Source organism: Coccinella septempunctata, chromosome 5, assembly GCF_907165205.1.
Source record: "Coccinella septempunctata chromosome 5, icCocSept1.1, whole genome shotgun sequence".
NCBI classification, from domain to species: domain Eukaryota; kingdom Metazoa; phylum Arthropoda; class Insecta; order Coleoptera; family Coccinellidae; genus Coccinella; species Coccinella septempunctata.
Window position 1 is genome coordinate 10,062,915 of NC_058193.1, and position 25,406 is coordinate 10,088,320.

General features: G+C 36.5%; 1 protein-coding gene across 1 annotated transcript in view; it reads left to right on the plus strand.

Annotated features, from left to right (window-relative positions):
• The first annotated feature begins 294 nt into the window (after nt 1-294).
• The window catches only part of LOC123313579, a 33,086-nt gene continuing 7,974 nt past the window's right edge, over nt 295-25,406 (plus strand). The window contains exon 1 of the mRNA XM_044898523.1: nt 295-480. Coding sequence (XP_044754458.1) covers nt 400-480 — 81 coding nt within the window. The 5' untranslated portion in view covers nt 295-399. The remainder of the gene's footprint in view (nt 481-25,406) is intronic.

Sequence of the window (25,406 nt, forward strand, 5' to 3'; positions counted from 1 at the left end):
TTTTTATGAAAGAACGACGCCCGTACCTCATGAAATTATATTCTGTTCTTGAAATTTCCGAATGAAAAGTGTTCCAGACTTATGAACAAAATAAACGATCAGAATAATTTCAGAAAACACAGATATCATTTTTAGCAGCACCAAAATATCAAAAGATTCAAAAAATCCTACTACTACACACAGGTATTTCTACATTAAATCAATGATAACCTTATGTGCCCAACTGCGTCATCGTGCTTGCTTTATATATACAGAAATCAATTCATAAAATTTTGTTATGAATCTAATGTTCGAGAACCTCGTTGTGCTTTGTTAAGTTCGTGTACGAATTTTGCGATTCATTGTTCTGGTTGTGGTAATGTACCGGCAATTCCAAATTTTCGTGTGTCACAGAGATATATGAAGATTTTTGTATTTTTACTCAGGATTCTCGTCTGTGTAAGCATTTGCTTCCCGGCACTCCAAGGATTCAAGCAACAGGTGAGTTTCACATTAGATTTATTGATTTAAAAATGCTGGATATGTTGAACCTTGGGAAGCATCCGCGTGTTGCTCTTTTTGTATCAACAATGTTCAAATCCGAGCAAATAGTAAACGATTATCCAGGTACAAAATATGTTGGCTCAATTTTGAATAACAATACAGCTTCATGTTGAAAATATTGGATCAATATTGTATATTGTTATACAGGGTGACCACGGGAAGTATTTACATTTTTGATGTGACTGTACCTTGGCAAATTAGGGGGGGTTGGGCGGGCGGTCATTCACCTCCTTAGCAGTTGCCATTTAGGTATTCCAGTCTTTTTTGAAGAGGACGGAGTTGCGGTGACCGTGAATGCGAATCGGTACGTGCGTATGATCAACGATTTTTTTTCTTACAACTGCAGATGCTCAACTTGCAACAGGACGTATGATTCCAGCAAGATGGAGCTACTGCACACACAGCAAGAGTTTCGATGACTTTGCTGCGAAACTTGTTTCCAGGTCATGTCATTTCAAGATTTGGAGATGTGCCCTGGCCTCGTCGTTCTCCCGACCTCAACATCTGCGATTGTTTTTTGTGGGGACATTCGAAGGAGAAAGTTTTTCAACGCAAACCTCGTGATTTGGAAGATTTGAAAGAGGCAATTCGTGAAGAGGTGGCACTAATCACCGAGGAGACACTACAGCTAGTATGGCAGAGCTTCCTCAACAAAATTGAAAACTGCATCAGAGAAGACGGCCGTCACCTTCCTGACATTATTTTTGCAAGTTAAATTAAATGGCATATCCTAACAAACATGTCAGAAAAGTAAATAAATTTTTTGTTTAAAAAATTAACACCGTATTGCTGTTTTCAAAATGTAAATACTTCCTGTGGTCACCCTGTACTTATTAACATTGGCTGGGGTCGGAAACGTAAACATTTGACAATTTTTACCCGATATTGGTTATTTCTTGATCTATTGTACAAAACAATTACAGATTAAATATTTATTATCCACCTTGGGTCAATAAACACTTCCATATGAGATAAATATCCAATATTCTTGTGAGATCAATAAAAAAACTTTCAGTGCACGACCATATAATTGGCTTCTGATCTCGTACAACTTGTCTCGTGAGACCGATGTGAAGTTAGCGGCCACATTATCCGGAGATAGCAGCCGTCTTGCCATTGGCGTCGGGTGAATTATATTTCATCATAACTTTTCACTGGAACATAGTTCGCATATGAAATTTGTAGAGATTCTCTTTGAGGTCATTTCTAATGCCATATCTTGATATCTGATTAATTTTTTTCCCCAAACTGTGAAAATAACCCTTCAACAAAAACATACTATCTGGTTTCTTCCGAAAACCAATCGAAGTAAAAAACCTCTACAGATGAAAATAAGAGACAATATTAATAATAACAACAAAAACGAATTCTTACAATTTCATCGCATTCGAAAGGAGCTGAGGGGTGAAAATCACCGCCACCCCCATAAATCATATTTGTGGGGAAAATATAGAAGGAACCGTCCTCTACAGATGAATATCACAAGATGAGTTCTATGTAACCCAAGAAACAATTTTTCATCAATTTCATTGAATTCGGAAGGGGCTGAGGGATGAAAATCACCACCACCCCCATAAATCATATTTGTTGGAAAAGTATCGAAGGAACCATCCTCTACAGATGAAAAGCACAGGATGAGTTCTATGTACCAGAAGGAACAATTTTTAATCAATTACATTGAATTCGGAAGGGGCTGAGGGTGGAAAATCACCGCCACACCCTTAAATTATATTAGTTGGGAAAATATCGAAGGAACCATCCTCTACAGATGAAAATCACAGGATGAGTTCTATGTACCCCAAGGAACCATTTTTCATCAATATCATTGAATTCGGAAGGAGCTGAGGGGTGAAAATCGCCACCACCCCCATAAATCATATTTGTTGGAAAAGTAGCGAAGGAACCATCATCTACAGATGAAAATCACAGGATGAGTTCTATGTACCCCAAGGAGCAATTTTTTATCAATTTCATTGAATTCGGAAGGGGCTGAGGGTTGAAAATCACCCTTCCAAGTCCTGCAAATGGAAAATCTCTCAGAATGTCGTTTAATAGTGCCTTATAAATATGTAAACCGAATTTCAAACTCTTTATTCATTTTTTAGACCTATTTCCGAATTATTTTGTGGACTCTGAGAATAGGCGGTGAAATTCACCCTTCCAAGTCCTGCCAATGTTAAATCTCTAAGAATGTCGTTTAATAGTGCCTTGTGAATATGTAAACCGTACTTCAGACCCTTTATTCATTTTTTAGACCTATTTTCGAATTATTTTGTGGACTCTGAGAAGAGGGTGTGAAATTCACCCTTCCAAGTCCTGCAAATGGAAAATCTCTCGGAATGTCGTTTAATAGTATATCGAGCGGCGAACGAACGGGTGTTTTTCAGCGAATCAATAGAGCGGAATATGAACACGATTGTTGAGGTTTCAAAAGTTGCAAATAGTAATTCGAGTATTAGAAATTTTGAGGACTGAACAGATGTGTTAGTATATTAGTGGATAATAAGAGGAACTTTGAATTTAAATCAATTATATCGATATCTTTTCAACATAATCGAAGAACTGCATGAAAGATAAGAAATTTTTATTTTGAATATCCATGTGTTCACATTTGTTTGTACATATAAGAACAGTGTAAACGGGAATTCCGAGGAATCTGAAGGGTATCACACAATCACATATTTGATTGATAATGCCGGGCGAAGTAGACGCGGTAACGCTGAAACAAATTTTGAAGGAAATACAGGGTACAAAAAATGAAGTGAAGGAAATCAAAAATTGTATTTTTGCAACCGAAGCTAGGTTGCTACTGGAAATACAAACACTGAAAGGAAGGAACGAGGCTCTGGAAAGTGAAAATAAACATTTGAAAGAAAAACTAGAGCAAACGGATTGTTGGTGTAAGAGAAAAAATTTGGTAATATTCGGACTTGAAGCAGATTCAAATTTGACGTCCGAATATATTAAAGAAGAAATAAATCGATTATTGGATGTTCAGATAGAATCGTCGGAAATGAGCGATTATTATACATTGGGTAGACAGGAAGGTTGTCCAATTAAGGTGGAATTCGTTTCATATCACACTAAAAAGCTCATTCTTCAGAATACAGAAAAACTAAAAGTAACAAATATTACAATTGTTTATGATCTAACCCTGCAACAACGACAGGAGTTTCATAAATTGAAGGCATTTTTATTGAAGGCTAGAGCGAGCTCTGAACAAAAATCCTACATAAGGGGAAATAACATGGTCGGCAGGGAAATATATGCCTTGGAAGATTTAGAGACCTCATACGAAGAAGAAAGGAAAACGAGCAGCGCACCTTGTACTCCAACAACTACAGGTCATAATATTGTGCACACAGAGAAGGATCTGATCATTGGTATAACAGATTCACGTCCAGGACCATCGGGAACACAAAATAGAAACCGAGATAGTAGGATAATAACGCCGCACGTTGCAACGCACAAGAAAATATGGCGGAGTAAGAAAATATCACCTGTTAAAGGAAGTGGAAATTTGAAACTTTTTCATAAATCTGCGCCAGAAAAGAAAAACTAATTATGTATTATATCTACTGATATTGTCAAAGTTTGAAGGAGCTCATATTATATCAAATAAAAAGAAAATAAAAAAAACTGTTAATATGGATAACTTTATAAGGCACTACCATAACGAAGACTATGATACTGTTGTTATTGATGATATCACTGAACTCAATAAAATAGAAATATGCAATGAATTCAAAATTCTTCACATGAATATACGTAGTGTTCAAATGAATTTCAGCTAATTTGAATTATTTATGGAGAACGCGCAAATCTCATTTGATATAATTGTATTGACTGAAACTTATCACTGACCATTATCCTATAATGCTGTTCGCTAATATCAAAATTAAAAAATATAGAGTAATAAAACAAGGAACAAAAAAACATGTCTATTATACTGAATTGAAGAATCCACTTAAAAATGAAAAATGGTATCAAATATATGAGAACAAGGATATAAATTATGCAACGGAGAGTTTCATGAGAATCTTAAGACAAAAAATAGAAGATAGCACAACCACAGTACATGTAAATAAAAAAACACAGGCCAGAAAAGAGTGGATGACTCCAAAAATATTGAAAGAAATAGATAAAAAAACAAAATATGTATAAAAAGGTTAAGAAAGAACCCGAAAATGCAAAATTAAGAAGTGAATATTCTAAACTGAAAATCAACCTTCGCATTCTTATATCGGACGCTAAAAAACAATATTTACAAAAATCCATCGAAAGAAACCAATGTATATAATAATAAGCTAAGGGCTTATGGCAGTATTTGAAAAACATGACCAATACTAACAGAAACGTAGCACATATAAAATATATTAAAGGGCTGGAAAATAGAAAAATTGAAGATGATCAGGATATATGTGATGCATTCAATAATTGCACTTCGTATATAAAAGGGGGGTTTTCACAAGAAAACACTGTCTTCAGGGATGAAAATATCAGTATGTAAATGGATTTTAATTCTGAGATACAGCGAGCAATTCTGCATGTGCATATGCATACAGATACTCAATCAATAATAATCGAGAAGAGATGGACGACTTATCAACATGTGTCGCTTAATTGAACCGAAAAGTTATGCGCCAAGTAATGTAGGGAATTTAGAATTTGAATTCAACGTAGGAAATTCAGTGAGTTGGGAGAAAATTATGCCAATAAAATTAAAACTCCTAAAGATTTCACGGACCAAATTCACCAACAGGATAAATCTTTTTTTTGTTTCCAACCAACTCAACCGAAATGGAAAATATTATAAGCAGTCTTGGATCGAAAAAATCAGCCGGATTTGATGAAAAACGTTCAGAAACATTGAAGAAAATAAAACAAGAGATATCACGCCCTCTTGCTCATTTGATCAATGTCTGTTTTGAAACGGCTTGTTTTCCGGAAACCCTCAAACTAGGAATTGTCAAACCCTTGTACAAGAGCGGTGTCAAAAGTGAAATGAATAATTATAGGCCTATAACTCTTGTGTCAAACATAGCCAAAGTCTTTGAAAAAGTAATTACAATGCGTATGCTTGCATTTATGGATAAACATATAATTTTATCAAACAATCAGTTCGGATTCCGAGAGGGAATGTCGACGGATGCAATTAGAAAAGTAACCGGAATTATTTACAACAATATTGATAAAAATACCAACTTTAGCAATTGCAATAGATCTAGCAAAGGCATTTGATACCCTCAACCATCAGATATTACTGGAGAAACTGATTTCATGGAAAAATACACGCCCTCATTAGCAGTTACCTTTCTGATAGAACTCAGATAGTGTCAGTGAATGGAAAATACAGTGGAAAGAATAGGTGCCTCAGAGCACTGTTCTTGGGCCAATATTGTTTATTGTTTATATAAATAGTTCATTTGAATTGAATGGCTGTGGTCAAATCGTAAGTTTCGCCGATGATGCTCTAGTAATTTATGAGGATGTAACCTGGAAACAACTGAAAGTTAGGGAAGACTTCATCAAATTGAAACTTTGGTTTCAGTTAAATATACTAAGCTTGAACCATAAAAAGACAAGATACATGACTTTTACTTCAAATAAGATGGGACTGCCAGATTTCGGGGATCTAGAAATTGACGGAGAACTTCAAATTCAAAAGGCGCACTCGACAAAATATCTCGGAATTATTATAGATGAACATCTGAAATGGGATGAACACATGTTCTATCTGAGTAAAACGATAAGAGGTGTTTTATATGTGTTCAGATATATGCAACAGAGTATCAAATCTAAAAAGCATCCCTTTTTTATAGCAGGGGGAATCTGCGACCGTGAAAACACGGGGCTCTATTTCTCGCCTAGGGGAACCCATTTCTAGGGAACACTGTGGGGTTACTCACTCTTCCGAGTTCACCGATGTGAAGTTAGCGGCCACTTCATCCGGAGATAGCAGCCGTTTCGTCAGTGGCGTCGGATGAATTATATTTTATCATAACTTTTCACTGGAACATAGTTCGCATATAAAATTTGTAGAGATTCTCTTTGAGGTCATTTCTAATGCCATATCTTGATATCTGATTATTTTTTTCCCCCAAACTGTGAAAATAACCCTTCAACAAAAACATACTATCTGGTTTCTTCCGAAAACCATCGAAGTAAAAAACCTCTACAGATGAAAATAAGAGACAATATTAAAAATAACAACAGAAACAAATTCTTACAATTTCATTTCATTCGAAAGGGGCTGAGGGGTGAAAATCACTGGATGAGTTCTATGTACCCCAAGGAACAATTTTATGGGGGTGGTAGTGATTTTCACCCCTCAGCCCCTTCCGAATTCAATGAAATTGATAAAAAATTGTTCCTTGGGGTACATAGAACTCATCCTGTGATTTTCATCTGTAGAGGATGGTTCTTTCGATATTTTCCCAACTAATATAATTTAAGGGGTTGGCGGTGATTTTCCACCCTCAGCCCCTTCCGAATTCAATGTTATTGATAAAAAATTGTTCCTTGGGGTACATAGAACTCATCCTGTGATTTTCATTAGTAGAGGATGGTTCCTTCGCTACTTTCCCAACAAATTAGATTTTTGGAGGTGGCGGTGATTTTCACCCCTCAGCTCTTCCGAATTCAATGGAATTGATAAAAAATTGTTCCTTGGGGTACACAGAACTCATCCTGTGATTTTCATCTATAGAGGATGGTTCCTTCGATACTTTTCCAACAAATATGATTTATGGGGGTGGTGGTGATTTTCACCCCTCAGCCCCTTCCTAATTCAATGAAATTGATGAAAAATTGTTTCTTGGGTTACATAGAACTCACTTGTGATATTCATCTGTAGAGGACGGTTCCTTCTATATTTTCCCCACAAATATGATTTATGGGGGTGGCGGTGATTTTCACCCCTCAGCTCCTTTCGAATGCGATGAAATTGTAAGAATTTGTTTTTGTTGTTATTATAAATATTGTCTCTTATTTTCATCTGTAGAGGTTTTTTACTTCGATGGTTTTCGGAAGAAAACAGATAGTATGTTTTTGTTGAAGGGTTATTTTCACAGATTGGGGAAAAAAAATTAATCAGATATCAAGATATGGCATTAGAAATGACCCCAAAGAGAATCTCTACAAATTTCATATGCGAACTATGTTCCAGTGAAAAGTTATGATGAAATATAATTCACCCGACGCCACTGGCGAAACGGCTGCTAACTCCGGATAAAGTGGCCGCTAACTTCACATCGGTTCCGAGTTCGCGACCCACTAAACCTAACCTGCTTTTTTTGGTTCCGGGCATTTGCCTATAAACCATTTATCCCTTGATCGGTTAATTTCTTCTTGCACATTGTCGTGCTAGGGTTTTCATGTTCGTCCATTTCGGATATCTCTTCTTAGTATAGTTTTCGTTCTCATTTTAATCTCTCCTCAATTGATCTTGCGGTCTCCTTTTGTAAATTCTCATTCTTCCTCTGTCTTCCTCCGGATCGTAGTCCACTAGTCTCCTGAGTTCTTCGTTTGGATGTTCCTTCGCTGCTTCGAATAACTTTTCAGCTTTCCTCTTCATAAATTCGGTGATGGTTTCCCACTTCAAATCTCGATATATCTGTTTGTTCCTGGCAAACCAAGGCGCATCTAGGGCACATCGTAGTAGCTTGTTTTCTGTTGCCTGAATTCTTTGTATATGGCTCTTTGCCGCGAATCCCCAAGCACCTGATCCATAAGTCAGTTGCGGTCTATCATCGCCTTTGATTATTTTCAATTTTGTCTCATTTGACATGTGGCTCTTTCTACCTATCAGCGGGTAAAGCATATTCATCGCTGCCTTGGTTTTGTTAACGGCTTGTTTGATATGGCTTCTCCAAGTTAGACCTTTGTCTAGGGTGATACCTAAATATTCCGCTTCGTTTTTCTCTCGGTTTTTCTATTCGATTTCTTCTCCATCTACCTCTAGATTTGTTGTAGTTCTCAGTCTCCTCTTTTGCAGTAATATCGCTTGGCTCTTTTGTCCGTTGAGCTTTATTTTCCATTTAATACACCAGTCATTTATTTCATCTATAGCTTCTTGTAATATTCCTTCTATGATTTCTGGCTTGCGATGTCGCATTGCGATTCCCGTGTCGTCGGCATATAGTGTCAGCATAGTCCTTGGAGGTTTTGGTATATCGTGAATATATATGTTATACAGTAACGGTCCAAGTACTGACCCTTGTGGCACCCCTGCTTCCATATATCTGGTTGTGGAGTTTTCTCCTTCCACTTTCACGTAGAATCTTCTGTTCCTCAAATAATTCCTAATCAACTTGCACAGTTTGATTGAATATCCATCATATCTCATTTTGTAAATCAATCCTTCATGCCATACTCTGTCGAATGCTCTGGCGACATCTTGTAGTACAAGACCAGTTGCTTGTTTATTTTGGAATCCTTCTGTTATGTATTCTGTGAGTCTCAGTAATTGCTGTTCTGTTGAGTGATCTCTTCTGAATCCGAATTGCTCTGCTGGAATGAGATTCAGATTTTCAGTTTCTTCTGTAAGCCTCCTAGCGATTACTCTTTCTACTACTTTTCCTAGGGCGGACAATAAACTTATCGGCCTGTAGTTTTGGGGGAATTTTTTATCTTTGCCTGGTTTGTTGAACACTATGACTTCTGCAGTTTTCCACTTTTTCGGATAGTGTTCAATCCTCATTATACCGTTTGCAATATTTGTGAGAGCAGCTATACCTTTTCTAGGTAATTTCTTCAACATAACATTCGTTATTTTATCACTTCCAGGAGCTTTTCTATTTTTCAAGCTTCTGATTATCTCCTTTATTTCGAATGGAGATGTTGGTTTTTCTATTTTGTCGTCTACTGGTGGTTCGTCCATTTCTTCTTCGTTGTTCTCAACTAGTCCTTCCAGATCATCATTATCGTCAGCAGGTCTGTAATTTATTCTCGATTCTCTTTCGATCGAGTCCGCCATTGCTTCTGCTCTATCGATTTTCGTATATGCCATTCCTCTTTCTCCGTGAGGAGGTGGTATTTTAGTCTTTTCTCTTCTCAGACATTTTTGCATTTTCCATGCAGAATGATCGATAGTATTCAGTTCTTGAACTCTTTTGTTCCAGCTATTTGTTCTCATGTCCTTCAGGGGATTTTTTAGAACTTGGCTGTGTCGGTTTAGATTTCTCTTATTTATATCTGTTTTGTTGAGCCTGTATGTTTTTCTTAGTCTCCGATGATGAGATCTTTGATTTCTCTGGGTGTATCACCGTGGTGATGTATCGATGCTGGTCTCGTTATTTTCTTTGAGCTCTTTTTGTAGGCATCTAGTATATCCTTTTCTAGTTTATCAACTGCTCTTTCTAGGTCTTCAGGTGTGTTGATTATTGGTATTTTTGTTACTTCCGATTGTATCAGATGGCTATATTTAGTCCAATCGGTGTATTCTCTTGTTTGCATTAGTTCTCTTCTCGGCCCTTCTCCTATTGTTAATTCGATGGGGTTGTGGTTAGAAGTTATGTCCCACAAGGTCTTTATCGAGAATTCTCTAGTGATATTTTTCATAATTGCGATATCAATTTATTATATCTGGTAATCCATTTCCGAATGCTAGGTACGTTGGTTCTTCAGGTCCAATAACGATAGCTCCATGTTTTTCAGCGAGATCTTTCAGTTTTCTGCCATTTCTGTTTTCCATCCTGCTATTCCATTCTGGAGATTTGCAGTTAAAATCTCCGATGCAGATTCTCGGGTTTGTTCCATCTAGTAAGTTGTTGATTTCTTCTTCCAATAAGTTATTTGGGGGTCTTTTATATGCCGATGTGACTTCGACTCTTTGTCGATTTATTTCAGCAACAATCGTCACTGTTTCTATTTGGGCATTTTCTGTTGCTCCTTCTTCTGTACTGGTTTAGGTACTTCTTTTTTCTTGTCGTCTACTTTGGAGAGGGTGGGCTCCTTTCTCTCCTGGACTTTTTAAGTAATCGTGCTCTGCTGAGCCGATTTCTGGCCTGTTTTCCTCTTCCTTGTCACTGATTTGAATTCGCTACATCCTTTGTAGCTTGCTGGATGGCCTTCTCTGCCGCACAGAACGCATGTGGCATTTCTCTCCTCACCTTTTCTGGTAAGTTCGCAATCTTTTGTGCAATGATTGCCCAAACATTTAACGCATCTGTATGGAAAAGAGTACTTGTTTTGGGCATGTACATACCTCTGGCATCTGAAGCATTGACTTGGATTTTCTGTCCTTCTTTTTGATTCCACTACAATGCAGAGATTGTAGAGGCGTCTTATTTCGAAAATCTCCTTTCTCTGAGTTTTGACCAGGTATAAGGGTATAAACTTTTTGTTTTTATAGGATGTCATTCTGGACACCTCGGCGTCATGGCTTCCTTGGACTTTCAGATCATTTTTGATTATATCTAGGTCAGCATCAATTGGGAGATACCTCATGACTGCGTAGATCTTTTTCTCTTCCTCCATCTGGTTGGTAAAGTACTCCTTACCAATGTGGTCAAAATATTTCGTTATGTCTGTATGTTTCGCGTCCCCAATATTATGATGAAAGTATTGTAGCGGGTTGCTAGGACAGGTGTAGCAGGTAAGTATATACTAGGAGTTCACCTAACGTTTCGCCAACTTTATTTTGGCTTCATCAGAGGCTGAAAATACGGAAATTACAATTTTGCAGAAATTTAACATGTACAACATTAAAATTTAAATCATTCAACCATACAATATTAAAATACACGACAACACAATTACACAATTATATCAAAATAACATCTTCACACACACAACGGTATTACAAGGTTTTATTGGGAAACACTTACAGTATCTTATTTTTCACCTTTGTCAAAATTCTTAATCTCGGAATCATGAATTGAGTACACGGAGTAAGTTTTATATAAATTTAAAATTGTTCAAATCAAGAGTAAGGATTTATTTTTCACCACGATGCAGTCAGACTACGTTCTACCTAATGAAATGTCATTATTAGGTCGTTGTTGAAACAGTTGTCTGTTGTCATACGATCAGTACACCGTCGCTTCCACTCCCGTCCGCTGGATGCCGCCCACGTATGTTCTATCAACCCCGCACAATCTTTTTATTTAACCCTTTTTCTTCTTTATACTTTAGTATATGAAATGTCAACTCAGTAGGACTTTATACATTGTGTTCAACTTCGCTGTGTCTGTTTTGAAGTTGCTGCTGTTTTTGTCTTTCTGAATCTCCAATATTTACAAGATTTTTCTCTTTTCTAGGACATGTTCCGTTGCCATTACCTTCACGTTCTCGAAATCTAATTCGTCTTGGAAGTCCTTAGCGTGCTTTGCGAGTGATGTGGTTTCTTTATTGTTTTTAATATCATTAGCGTGTTGTTTCGCTCGCATGTAGCAGTATTGGCTTGTGTTACCTGTGTATGTTATAGGGCATTGCTTACAGGATATTTTGTAAACCACATCTGATTTGTGCATGTTATCTGTTTTAGATTTTAGCTTTGTGTATATTTGATTGTAGTTATTCTTCTGGATATATAAGCCTAGTTTTATTTTATGTCTTTTCAAAGCTGTTTGTATTTTCTTGTCAACTGTGCCCACTGCAGGAAATTTATAATATTTGACATCATCATCTTTGTACTTTATCTGATTGCTGGAGTAGAAGATCTTGTTAATCAGCTGTTCTGGGTAATTATTCATTTTTAGTAATTCCTTGATTTTATTAAAATTATTTTGGTGGAATTTTTTGTCACTGTCACTTCAAGTTGTCGGAACATACTTTTTGAGGAAATGTGTGTATACGCTTCTATTGTACTCCATTTTATGTTAATTATTTCAATTATTAGATTTTTGGAAATTGATGGAAAGAGGCTCACAACATCTAGAGACATCAATATAAAGTTATCAGGTATGTTGACTCGTGTTATTTGATCTCTGACATCAAAGCTGTTCTTCAGATTATAGGGTAATGTGCTGCCTACTTGTACAAGGATGTCATGTATATATTTAGAGATGTTATATGTTGGAGATCCTATTGCTGACACGATCGGACGGAACCTTAAGGGACCCTTTTTGTGTGTCTTCGGCAGGGCGTAGATTTTAGCTGGAATGCTATTGTACCTTTTCAGTTTTTTGGACTTGTATTCACTTATGTGTCCTTGTATGTGCAACTGAGATATTAAGTTGTTAGTAGTTAATCTTTGTAATGAAATACCTCTAGTTGCCAAAAACAAGAATCAGCAGAAATTGAGTCGGTATCGTGGCAATATATTTATTATTCAATTCTTACAAATTGCTACAGTTTCGAGGAACGGTTGTCCTCTTCTTCAGGACAACTGTAGCAATTTGTAAGAATTGAATAATAAATATATTGCCACGATACCGACTCAATTTCTGCTGATTCTTGTTTTTGGCAACTAGAGGTATTTCATTGATTGGATCCTTCGGTACTGTTGATACGAACAACTTTTGAGATGACATTCTACGAAGAAGTGCAGGTTCATTTTAGTTTTGAGGCGAGGATGGCACTCAAAGCTTGGTCCAATGCAAGGGAAAGCTTGATCAAGTTGGAAGGTAGAAAAGTTTTCTTGTTGAAATGCAGAAGCATGAAACTTATCCCTACACACATAAAACAGAACTTCAATTCAGTCTATGGAATGATGATGTCTGATCATCCATATAAACACAAAGTGAACAACATCATCACTAGCTTCCAGAAGAAATGTCTCAACACTGAGATAATGATAACTTTTTGGCATATCAGTAGTATAAATAAGAAAATCAGAGAGATTGTTAGACAGACATCCACCTTGATCCCCCATATAGTTGTCCAGAACTTCATTAGTTTTCAGGACATAAGATTTAACAGAGCGTCTCAGAGGATACACTTAGTCCATCAGAAGAAACTGAGAAAACTGTCATCGTTACAATCTGTGGTCAAGATAGAAGAAAATCATGATTGGATATATAACACAACAAATGTCACCCTGCCAGAAGAAGTTGGTGCCATACTAGCAATGGGTCCTAAGTTCATCACTCCTTTCAATCCTGACAAAGTACCTTTTTTTAGTTTACTAAAGGATGTTGAATGTTTAATCGGTGAAAGAGTACCAGAGGTGGATAGAGAAGAGAAGAGAGCTCTTTGCACTAATGCCATCACTAATTTTATGAATAGGTCATCCTTTGGAAGATATGGAAGACCAATAGATGATGAAATTCGAAGAAAACTAAAGAGCACAAAAATATTCCTTAAGAACAATCCAGAGATCATGGTCACTCGAGCTGACAAAGGTAACCGTACAGTACTGTTGATGAAACCAGAGTATTTAGACAAGATGATCAAGCTAGTTCAAGATGCTGACACATATAAATTACTGAAAGGTGATCCTACACCACCACTACAGAGAGAAGCCAACAAAATAATTCTCTTACTGTTTAAAGAAGGCTACATTTCAGAGTCAGAGAAGAATCGACTCGTCAAATACAACTGTATACCACCAAAGTTGTATGGACTATGCAAAATACACAAGACTGGCATGCCGTTGAGACCAATAGCTTCCTATTTAGATTCACCAGGATATAATATAGCCAAATTCATCCACGAAATTCTCAACCAGTTGACTCCAACTTTTTCATACAATATTAAAAATTCAGAAGAACTTATAGAAAAACTGAAAGACATATCAGTACCACAAGACTATTGTCTTGTCTCGTTTGATGTAGAAAGTCTGTTTACAAACATAAAACAGCCTCTTGTTGAGCAGCTTATCTCGGATAACTGGGATAATATACAGCCTTTTACTCAGTTGGACCTCAATAATTTTTTAGAACTAGTGAAGTTCAGTTTCCGTAGTGGCTATGTGATGTTCTTGGACCAATTTTACGAACAGGTTTCAGGATGCTCAATGGGATCGCCCAGCTCACCCAAATATGCAGATATGGTGATGGATTATGTTCTGTGTGAGGTGGTAAGAATATCTGGTATAGACCTTTTAATCTTGTGCTCGTATGTGGACGATGTTTTTGCCGTGATAAAGAAGAGTTCAATCAACCGTGTCCTTGACATTTTCAATGCTATTGACCCACATTTGAAGTTCACTTGTGAACTCGAGGATGAAGACTCATTCTCCTTACCATTTCTGGATGTGCTACTCATGAGAGATCCCAATGATGGTCGAATTAGGACTAACTTATATAAAAAACCCACAAGCACAAACCGGACTATAAATTTCCATTCTCTGCACCCTTTGCACCAAAAGATAAATGTAATAAAAGAGAGAGTTAAGAGGGTTGCAAGATTAAGTGATCCCGTTTTTAGAAGAGACAATTTGAGAGTGTTAACAGCAGATTTAGTTAAAAATAATTTCCCCAGAAGATTAGTCAACAAATGCATTAACGACAACATAAATCAACCTAATGAAACTAGAGACAACTTGCATTATGTGAAGATACCACTAATTCCTGGCCTATCTAACAGATTGATGTCAATCTTAAACCTAGATAATTTGAAGTTTGTCACATATTCCAGGAATACTTTGGGAAATATTTGTTTTTCAAAACTTAAGTCTAAGACCCCGAAAGCACTAGAATCAAATTTGGTATACAAAATAAATTGTAACAATTGTGATGGCTGCTATATAGGCACCACAAAACAACACCTAAAGGCTAGATTGTCCAATCATAAAAGTTCAATAAGGAACCTATCCAACAATAAAACTGCCTTGGTAGAACACCATCTTGCCACAGGCCATAATTTTGACTTTGAGTTAGAGAACGTTTGCATTTTAGATAGAGAAAGAGACCATAGAAAGAGGATGATATCTGAGATGGTTTGTATCAAAAAGTTTGATAATTCTGTTAATTTTAGAAGTGACACAGACAATTTAAGTAGTACATATTGCCATCTCATCAATAAAATTAAAATTTGGAATGGATAGTTGTTGTCAAATGTATGTTTCTCTTTTTGTCCTGTGACTGTTTGTTCGTGATCTCTACGCTGTTAAGTGAGATCACTTCCATTTGACTTGTTCACAAAACTGTATTTTGTAACCCCTAGTTGTAGTTTTATTCTGTGACTATTGTTGATAGGATTTTCTGTGGCCGTCCACAGTACATGTGACTTCTACACCGTTTTTTAGGTTAGAGTAGAGTCATGCCCTATCTGTTCTCGTTATACCGCTGATGTCGTTAATTTTCTCAATTTCATTATATGTTGGTAGGTTGCCTCCTCCCTTCGTACTCGATGAAGTCTGTACATTGTTTTGTTTTTTTAGCCTGAAGAAGAGGACAACCGTTCCTCGAAACTGTAGCAATTTGTAAGAATTGAATAATAAATATATTGCCACGATACCGACTCAATTTCTGCTGGTTAATCTTTGTGTTTTCAGAGTAGGATCGTTATTTAGTCTTCTATATGTTGCAGGGTCATTCAAGATGTCATGCATGTTGTCTTTGTACATTGTTGTTGTCAATATAACGCTGGTTTCATCCTTGTCCGAGTTGGTAATTATTATTTTTGGGTGTTGTTTCAAGAATTGTCTGGTTTTTTCAATTCTCTATTGATTGGGATTATCTTTTTCTTATTGTTATCATTAAAATGCTTCTGATTAAGGATGGCCGTGATTAGTTTAGCTCGGATTTTGTTTTGTTCCGTGTACTCTGTGTCTGACCTCCGCAGTATGTACTCAGTATCCTTGATTATAGTTGGAATCATCTGTTCAAACTCTGTTTTGGTCAGAGGATATGCAAATTTGGGACCGAAACTTATGATGTTCAATACATCTTTTGGTATTTTAATGTCGGTCATGTTTTTGACACAGTTATTCAGTTCTTGTTTTGTAAATGGTTTTTGTATTTCTATTAGGTTCTTGAGTTTTTTTTTTGATTATTAATTTTTATTCTTTTAAAGATCTCATCTGCATGGGTGTCTATGGTCAGGTGCCAACTTTGCAATAGGTTGGAAGGCAAGATGCTGTTTAATTCATGTGAAAATATGTTTATTTCCTTGTTAATTTGTGTGTGTTCCCAGTGTGATATTTTTATTTCAATGTTCAATAATGATTTTCTGAAACTATTGTAAGTTTTATCTATGATATGATGGAAATGTCTTGTAAAAGAATTCAGGTTAAAAATACATTTAACGTTACTAACTATATGTTTCGGATAGACACCGTTCTGTCTGCACTTCATAAGAAATATTTTCTGATTAGTGATGTGTGCACCTTTGTTCTTAAGGTTAGTGAGGCTCTTCATCATTCCACAAACTTCCTCTCCATATAGTCTTCTCTAACGTTATGTTTCTGTAGTCGTCCACAGTCGAGGCTACGATCCTAATTCCGTCTTTTACGACGGTTGCTCTGTTGTAGCTGAATTTCTTCAAGTAGAGAGCTTTTGAGATCTCTACCCAATGGGCTGTACCCATCGTCGTGAAGGGTGGTATTTTAATGTTTTTTAGGTAACTCCGTTACTTTTTTTGGGGTCTCTTCGTCTGAAGATGAACTTTCTTTACGCGCGCGTTCTGTGGGCGGCGCGTTCTGGGTTTTTGCAACTTGAGTTGCAAAATTTTTCTTCTTTTCCGGTTCTGGAGCTACTTCCTGTTTGGAGGAATTTTTGGGGACCGCTACCGGCTTTGCAATTTCTGCAAATGTGGGGGATTTCTGTACCGTAATCTGTTCCGCAATTTCAGCAAAACTAGGGGATTGAGGCGCTTTATTCTTATTAACTTCCTCTCTCAAGAGGCGTATCTCCCCGACCAACAGAGCCACGTTTTCAGTTAGTTTATTTATTTGAGCCTTCAACTGCCCATTCTCTTCTTTGAGCCTTACAAGCTCCTCTGCTTCTCCATCGCTGAATTCTTCGGTGTCCGTAGCTTCCATGTAGGAGCTCTCATTGTCTGAGACCTCCGACATGGCTTTTTGTCCGTATTGAACTATATGAGGTATTTCTGAACAATAATGAATATTGGAAATCCTCACTACTATATTACTATTAAGCTATGTTACTAAATTATATATTTTCTATACTATCAGAAAAATAAATCGACTCACCAGTGATATCCATGGAACCAACGATCTTAGAGATGATCTGGACTCAGACACTGAATACACTGAATTTGAACGAATTTACGCTCTATAACACATACACTTATAGAAATTACAAAAAACTTCGGAAGTTTCATAGACGGAATCAAAAATTCCGTAGATTCGCTAGTGTACACTTTCACTTCGACTTTCTCTTCCACTTTCTTTTTTACAACACGTCCGCTCTTGTCAAGTTCTCACACAACAATGAGCATGAGCATCTCCGTTTACTGTACGATGCACTGGTACAATCACAACTTTGTTACGGTATAATTGGGTGGGGAGGAGTTTTGGACTGCCATAAAAAATGTTTAGATGTTTTACAGAAACGTATCCTGAAGGTCATGTATGGAAAGAAAAACACTGTTGCTAGTCGAAGTACCTATGAAATTTCCAAAGTACTAGATATTAGACAACTATATGCCCAGAAAATAATAGTTGATATTCAACAACAAAAAATAAAAATATCATTGAAAGAACATAGTTATTCCACCAAGGATAACAATTTTGAGTGACCGAGAGCAGAGAAGAGAATTGGACAGAGATATTTCAGTTATATAGCGTCGAGATTGTTCCCTCTATTACCCCATACAATAAGAGATATAACAAACAAGAAAAAATTCAAAAAAGAATTAAAAAAATGGTTTCAATTAGGAAATCGGACCTTGATCCATAGGATAATAAATTCTACCTGATGATGCAGCTATGAATGAATAAATTAATAATTGAGTAGTAATTGATCCCTAATAAAAATCACTAACACAGGACAATACACCGATGAAGACAAAGAATCACCGATACAGACCAATATAGTACCGATGAAGACAAACACCACCGATATAGGCCAATACCACTAATGAAGAGCAGACTTACCGATTGAGAAGGAACTCCCAAATTTGACATTTTTTCTGTTCGTTTTCTTCCATTGAAGTTAAATTTTTTGTTTTAATTTTATTATTGGTGATCTTGTGGTTTCATAGAGTATATGAATATTGTTTGGTTTTGCCGTTAGAATTGGAAGAAAAAAAATTAATTTAACAGATGTACACAGTTATCAATTTCTGAATAGCTCACAGTTAATGTTGAGTTTTTTGACTAATAAACTGTCTAATAAACTCTTTATTATTGTTATTATTATTATAGTGCCTCATGAATATGTAAACCGAATTTCAAACCCTTTATTCATTTTTTAGACCTATTTTCGAATTATTATGTGGACCCTTTCAAGTCCTGCAAATGGAAAAGCTCTTGTAATATCGTTCATTGAGGGTTTATAAATACATACACCGAATTGCAAACCCTTTATTCATTTTTAAGACCTATTTTCGATTTATTCTGTGGACTCCCAGAGGAGGGGGTGAAATTCACCCATTCATGTCCTGCAAATGGAAAAGCTCTTGTAATATCGCTCCTTGAGGGTTTATAAATACATAAAGTCATTCGGGGTAACTGAGCGCAGAGGGTACGTGTGCGCAGTGCGTATATCTCAACTATGCAATGTATAAAAGAGAGGTTCATTTGGGTGAAGCAAGGGCGCAGAATCACCAAATTAGTTTTTCATAGGAGTGCGCCGTGCGACGTTTCGTTAACTTTTTATTTGCTATCATACAAATTCACTAGTTTTCTTGTTAATTTTTAGCATCTCTGCAAATTCTGCCAGGTCCAAGTTCCGATTCCGACAGTGTTAAACAATATTTTATTCGATCATGCGCATATTTATCTAAATATATAATAAAAAATTTCTGGATCTCTTAGCTACTCAACTCTATAAGAACGTCAATTCAAATTTTGGCTTGCTGGGGAAAGTGTGCGCGGGTAAGTGTGCGCATAGATTCATTATATGGGCATTAGTTCAGTGAGGAATAAATTATGACATTGTTGATTTTCTTGGTTAAGACTCGATCAAAGTTGTCCTATTTGTTCAGAAAAATATAAGGAGCCACCAACAGGGGAATGTATCAAGTGTTGTGTTCACCAGGAATGGTGGCACGAAAAATAATGCAGTGCTTGTAAAAAGGCGCTTCTGTATTGACAATAAACAGCATTTCTCTAATATTGTAACATTTTGATGACATTATTTTGTAATTTGTTTTGATTGTGTGGCTCACTAAGCACTGCGTTCACTTACCCCGTAAGGGTGCGCATACTTACCCGTAATACGGGGCATGTGAACGCACGCCGACCTTCACTATTAAATTTTTTTTTGCGGAAAAAAAACGTTTTTGTTTGTTTGCTTTTTGATGTTTTTTTAAAGATCAGAAAATTCTCTATCTTATGAATATGTTTTAATTTTCTTAGCTTCAACATTTGAAACAGGGTATGGCTTGAAAGGCAAAAGTGCGCACAGTTGCCCCGAATGACTCTACACCGAATTTCAAACCCTTTATTCATTTTTTAGACCAATTTTCGAATTATTTTGTGGACTCTGACAAGAGGGGGTGAAATTTACCCTTCCAAGTCCTGCAAATGGAAAATCTCTCGGAATGTCGTTTAATAGTGGCTTATAAATATGTAAACCGAATTTCAAACCCTTTATTCATTATTTAGACCCATTTTCGAATTATTTTGTGGACTCTGAGGAGAGGGGGTGAAATTCACCCTTTCAAGTCCTGCAAATGAAAAAGCTCTTGGAATATCGTTCCTTGAGGGTTTATATATACATACACCGAGTTTCAAACCCTTTATTCATTTTTTAGACCTATTTTCGAATTATTTTGTGGACTCTGAGAATAGGGCGCAAAATTCACCCTTCCAAGTCTTGCAAATAAAAAAGCTCTCGAAATATCGTTCCTTGAATGTTTATAAATACATTCACCGAATTTCAATCTCTTCATTCATTTTTTAGACCCATTTTCGGAATATTTTGTGGACTCTGAGATGAGGGGGTGAAATTCAACCTTTCAAGTCCTGCAAATGAAAAATCTTTTGGAATATCGTTTCTTGAGGGTTTATAAATACATACACCGAATTTCAAACCCTTTATTCATTTTTAGACCTATTTTCGAATTATTTTGTGGACTCTGAGAAAAGGAGGTGGAAATCACCCTTCCAAGTCTTGCAAAGGAAAAAGCTCTTGCAATATCGTTCCTTGGGGGTTTATAAATACATACACCAAATTTCAAACCCTTTATTCATTTTTTAGACCTATTTTCGATTATATTTCGAATATCCATTTTATGGCTGGAACTCACACTTCAACATTGTAGGAATAAAAAATCTTTGAAATAGTATTTATCATCCTCTAATGAATAAACACTCCGAGTTTGAAAGAATTCATTCAATTCCGAGACCTAATAACGATTTCAGTATGCACAGTATGCGAACAAAAAATTACCCGACGCCACTGGTCAGACGGCCGCTAGATCTGAAGTGGCTGCTAGAAAGTGGCAGCTAAGTTCACACCGGTGGTGCAGGTTGGGAATTTCCTATGTCGACGGTTTACTTGATCACAATGGAACTGAGCTAGGATATCTCCATCATCTTCTATTCTTTCGAGGAACCTTTTATTCGGTTTGTTGCGTGTTCTGATTGGTATCACTTTTGTCAGTTCGTAGAGAAGTTTGTTGGAAGGATTATGTAGGCGATTTCTTGGGTTTCTCAACATTGTAATTGCCCTCAGTGATGAGGTTTCAGAGTTTCAGCCTCTAGAATCTTCCAAATCGATTCTTTGTAATTTGCAAGAAGAGAATGTCCATATTCTATTATCCAGCACATTGGTTCTACTTTTGTGTTATCACCGTTAGATTTTGGTATGAGGATAATTGTTCCTATTTTCCAACATTGGGGAAATATGCCGTTGTTCATATTACTCCATTATATATGTGAATGAATGTTACGTTATTATTTTTGAATTATGGAGTATTTCATCTACTTTGATAGTTGTGCTATTTTTCAACTTCTTGGAGAAATAGCTCTTGTTCAGTCTTCCACTATCTCTTCCATTTCCACGTCTAATTGTTCATCATTGTCATATTGGTATGTTTTATTCAAGTGATGTGCAAAAATGTCTGTTTTATGTTCTTTATTGTTACTAACGATTGTTGGGATCTTGTGGAATTTTTTATATCTAGACTGTTTTTTGATTTCATGGTAGAAGGTCTTTCCTTGCAATTGGTTGATCGAGTTACAAGCTTAAGTCCAGGTGTGTACTGGACTTGCTGGATCAATTTATGTATAGCATTGTTGATTTCATTGAATTGTGTTATGAAGGGTGAGAGTTGCGTCGATACTCTCTATATATTTTGTCTTATTTTTCATAATTTTGATTATGTACGGAAGTACTTCATGAACAAATTTGTATTTTATTGCATATAATTCAGAGAACTCATATTCAATATAGATTTGAAGAGGTATTTGAAAAATCATCAGAAAAACCACGATGACACATAACCTGAATTTTTTTTTATTTTTTTTTTTTTGGTGTAGCAGGAGGAAAATCTGCAAATCAGACGAACCACCCTCTCCTGAGGGGGAACAATTGTGGAGATTCTCACTCTCCTGAGCTCGAGACCCACTAAAAACCCTTAACTGCTTCTTGAATATTGGTTCCGGGCATTTGCCTATAAACCGTTTATCTCTTAGTCGGTTTTCTTCTCGCATACTATCGTGCTGGGATTTATGTGTTTATCCTCTAATGGATAACACTTTATTGAATTTTTCAATTAGTTTCTGTTGTTATTTTAATCTCTTTTTAATTGATCTCTCGGTCTCCTTCGGTAAACTCGCATTCTCCTTTTGTCTTCCTCTGGGTCGTAGTCCACTAGTCTCCTGAGTTCTTGATTCGGATGGTTTTTCGCTGTTTCGAATAATTTCTCTGCTTTTCTGTTCATGAATTCCGTTATGGTTTCCCATTTTAGGTCCCTATAAAGCTGCCTATTCCTGACAAACCAAGGTGCATCTATTGCACATGGGAGCAGCTTGTTTTCAGTGGCCTGAATTCTTTTGATGTGGCTCTTTGCCTCGAAACCCCAGGCAACTGATCCATAAGTCAGTTGAGGCCTAGCAACGGCTTTGATTATCTATCTTCAATTTTGTCTCTTTCGACATGTGGCTTCTTCTTCCTATTAGAGGGTAGAGTCTATTCATCGCTGATTTCGTTTTGTCGATTGCTTGTTTGATATAACTTTTCCAAGTAAGTCCTTTGTCAAGCGTTATTCCTAAATATTTGGCTTCATTTTTCCAGTCGATTCTTCGCCGTCAACTGCGATTCAGATTCGTTGTGAGTCGCAGTCGTCTCTTCTGTAGTAATATTGCTTGGCTCTTTTGTCCATTTAGCTTGATTTTCCACTTTATGCACCAGTCATTTATTTCGTCAATCGTTTCTTGTAGAACTCGTTCTATTACTTCTGGGTTGCGGTGTCGAGTTGCTATGCCTGTGTGGTCAGCATATAACGTTAGCATGGTTCTTGGATTCTTCGGAATATCGTTAATGTATATGTTGTACAGAAGTGGCCCAAGTACTGATTTTTGGGGTACTCCAGCCTCCATATCTTTTGTTGTGGAGCATTCTCCTTCCACTTTCACGTAAAATCTTCTATTTTTGAGATAATTCCGGATCAACTTGCATATTTTGATCGAATATACAGCACATCTCATCTTATATATTAATCCTTCATGCCATACTCTGTCGAATGCTCTGGCGACGTCTAGTAAAACAAGACCTGTAGCTTGTTTATTTTGAAATCCCTCTGTCGCCGACAGTAGACTTATCGGTCTGTAGTTTTGTGGGAACTTCTTCTCTTTGAACGGTTTATTGAACACTATGACTTCCGCTGTTTTCCATTTTTCTGGGTAGTGTTCTATCCTCATAATTCCATTCGCGATATTTGTTAGAGCAGCTATACCTTTTCTAGGTAATTTCTTTAACATAACATTCGTTATTTTATCGCTTTTGGGAGCTTTCCTCTTCTTCAAACTTCTAATTATTTCCCTGATTTCATTTGGCGATGTTCGTTTGTCTATTTCAGCAGCCGCTGGTAATTCATCCATTTCTTCTTCATTTTCTTCACCTAAAAATGATAGGATTATTATTATCATTTCCGATTCTTGATGAGAAAACAATATATGACCATGGTGGAATGTTGAAGCGTGCGCTAGTGTTAGAGTGTTTTGGCATCGGAAAGAAAAGAAGAAGAGATGATTAAATCACCGAGAGCATTTTTGAGAGAAAATTGGAAAAAAGCTTACCTCAAGAATCGACTCCGAATCAATTTGTGTGTCAAAAGCACTTTTGCGATGAAGATATAAAAATATGATGGATTCATTATAAACGAAATCGAAATTGTCATCCCTCGTGAGAAGTTGACTCTTCTGAATAAGAATATCTAACCAATAAAGCTAAGTGGTTCAGAAGTGGATATTCTTGAAGAATTTTGTTGGCATAACATAATATATGATTTATATCGGTTCTCAGCTGAGTATTGGAAACAGAATCTACTCTAATACCTAAGTGATAAATCTAAGATTGCTACCCTTTGTTGTCTTGATGTGTACTACTACTCACTGCGAATTCATATAATTTTGAAGATTTCGGTAAACCAACTAACATACCTGTTTTCAATAAACAAAAGTAGGTATAATTTTCTTGATCAGTGATTTCTTTTGAATTTAATTGATTTCGTCATTTATTATGAATGAATAAAGCTGATAACAAAGTCCCCTTTATAATATGACTTGTATTTTATTCCATATAATTCAGAGAACTCATATTTAATATTGATTTGAAGAAAGGTGAAAAATCAACAGAAAAACGACGATGACACATAACCTAAAATAAAATGAAGGCTGTTCATTGCGTAGCTATCGCAACGACACCTGTCCTGTGTTCCCTGTTTTCGGGGACACATTTTTAGTACGGTGATCGTTCCCCTTCTCTCTACTCTCCATAGTACTGGAACACATGAAGAAGAAGAAGAAGAAGTGAAAGTACCACAGGCAAAGACAAGGTTTATTTCTGTAACCTGTGAAAGCCGCATTAGTGTGACGTAGCGAAAAGAAGTAGGTCAGTGCTGGGTTGGGTTCCAAACGAAGTTGTTTTAGTGAGAGTTGTTCAAGATTGTGTTCAATATTTCATACAGTTTACAAAATTAAGGTGAGTAAACGGAATTTCATTATGAAGACCAATCGGGCGATATCAACATTATTTCATAGACAAAGACCTTACAACAGTGGATAATAAGAGAATAGTATGTCAATGTTCAACTACAGTCTTCAATTCAAATTTTCAGCCTTGTCCTTTGTATGTTTATTATATTTATTTTGTATTTGCAAAACTAATGTGGTTTATACATACAGTGACCAGTGGTGATCGTTATTGAAACTATTCATCATCCATTTAATTCCATCGTCTTTTTGATTTGTAACGATTTGTTTTATTTTCCAGTGTTATTTACAAAGCCACGTGCCAGAAGATCTAATACATCTCAACGAAGCCGTAATGCTACTAGGCTTCGGAATATTTCCAGTCAATCCTCTGTAGAAGATCAAGAAAGAGCACGGGAGCAGCGCCGTGTAAGTATGGCCCTACTTCGTGAGTCACGAACACCAGAGCAAAGAGAGGCAGTACGTCGATCTACTCAGATGGATATGAGACAGCTTCGAGCTAATCGTAATCGAACAAGAAGGGACCCAAATATAAATTTGAAAGGAAAAGGTTTTCAATATGATAGTTCAATTGACTACAGCTCTCATGATTCCGTTGTAATTGGCCCGATGCAAGTTGTATGCTCTATTGCGATGCATTGAGGTTTGCTGTAGAAATTCCGGGATTGTGCTGTCTAAATGGCAAGGT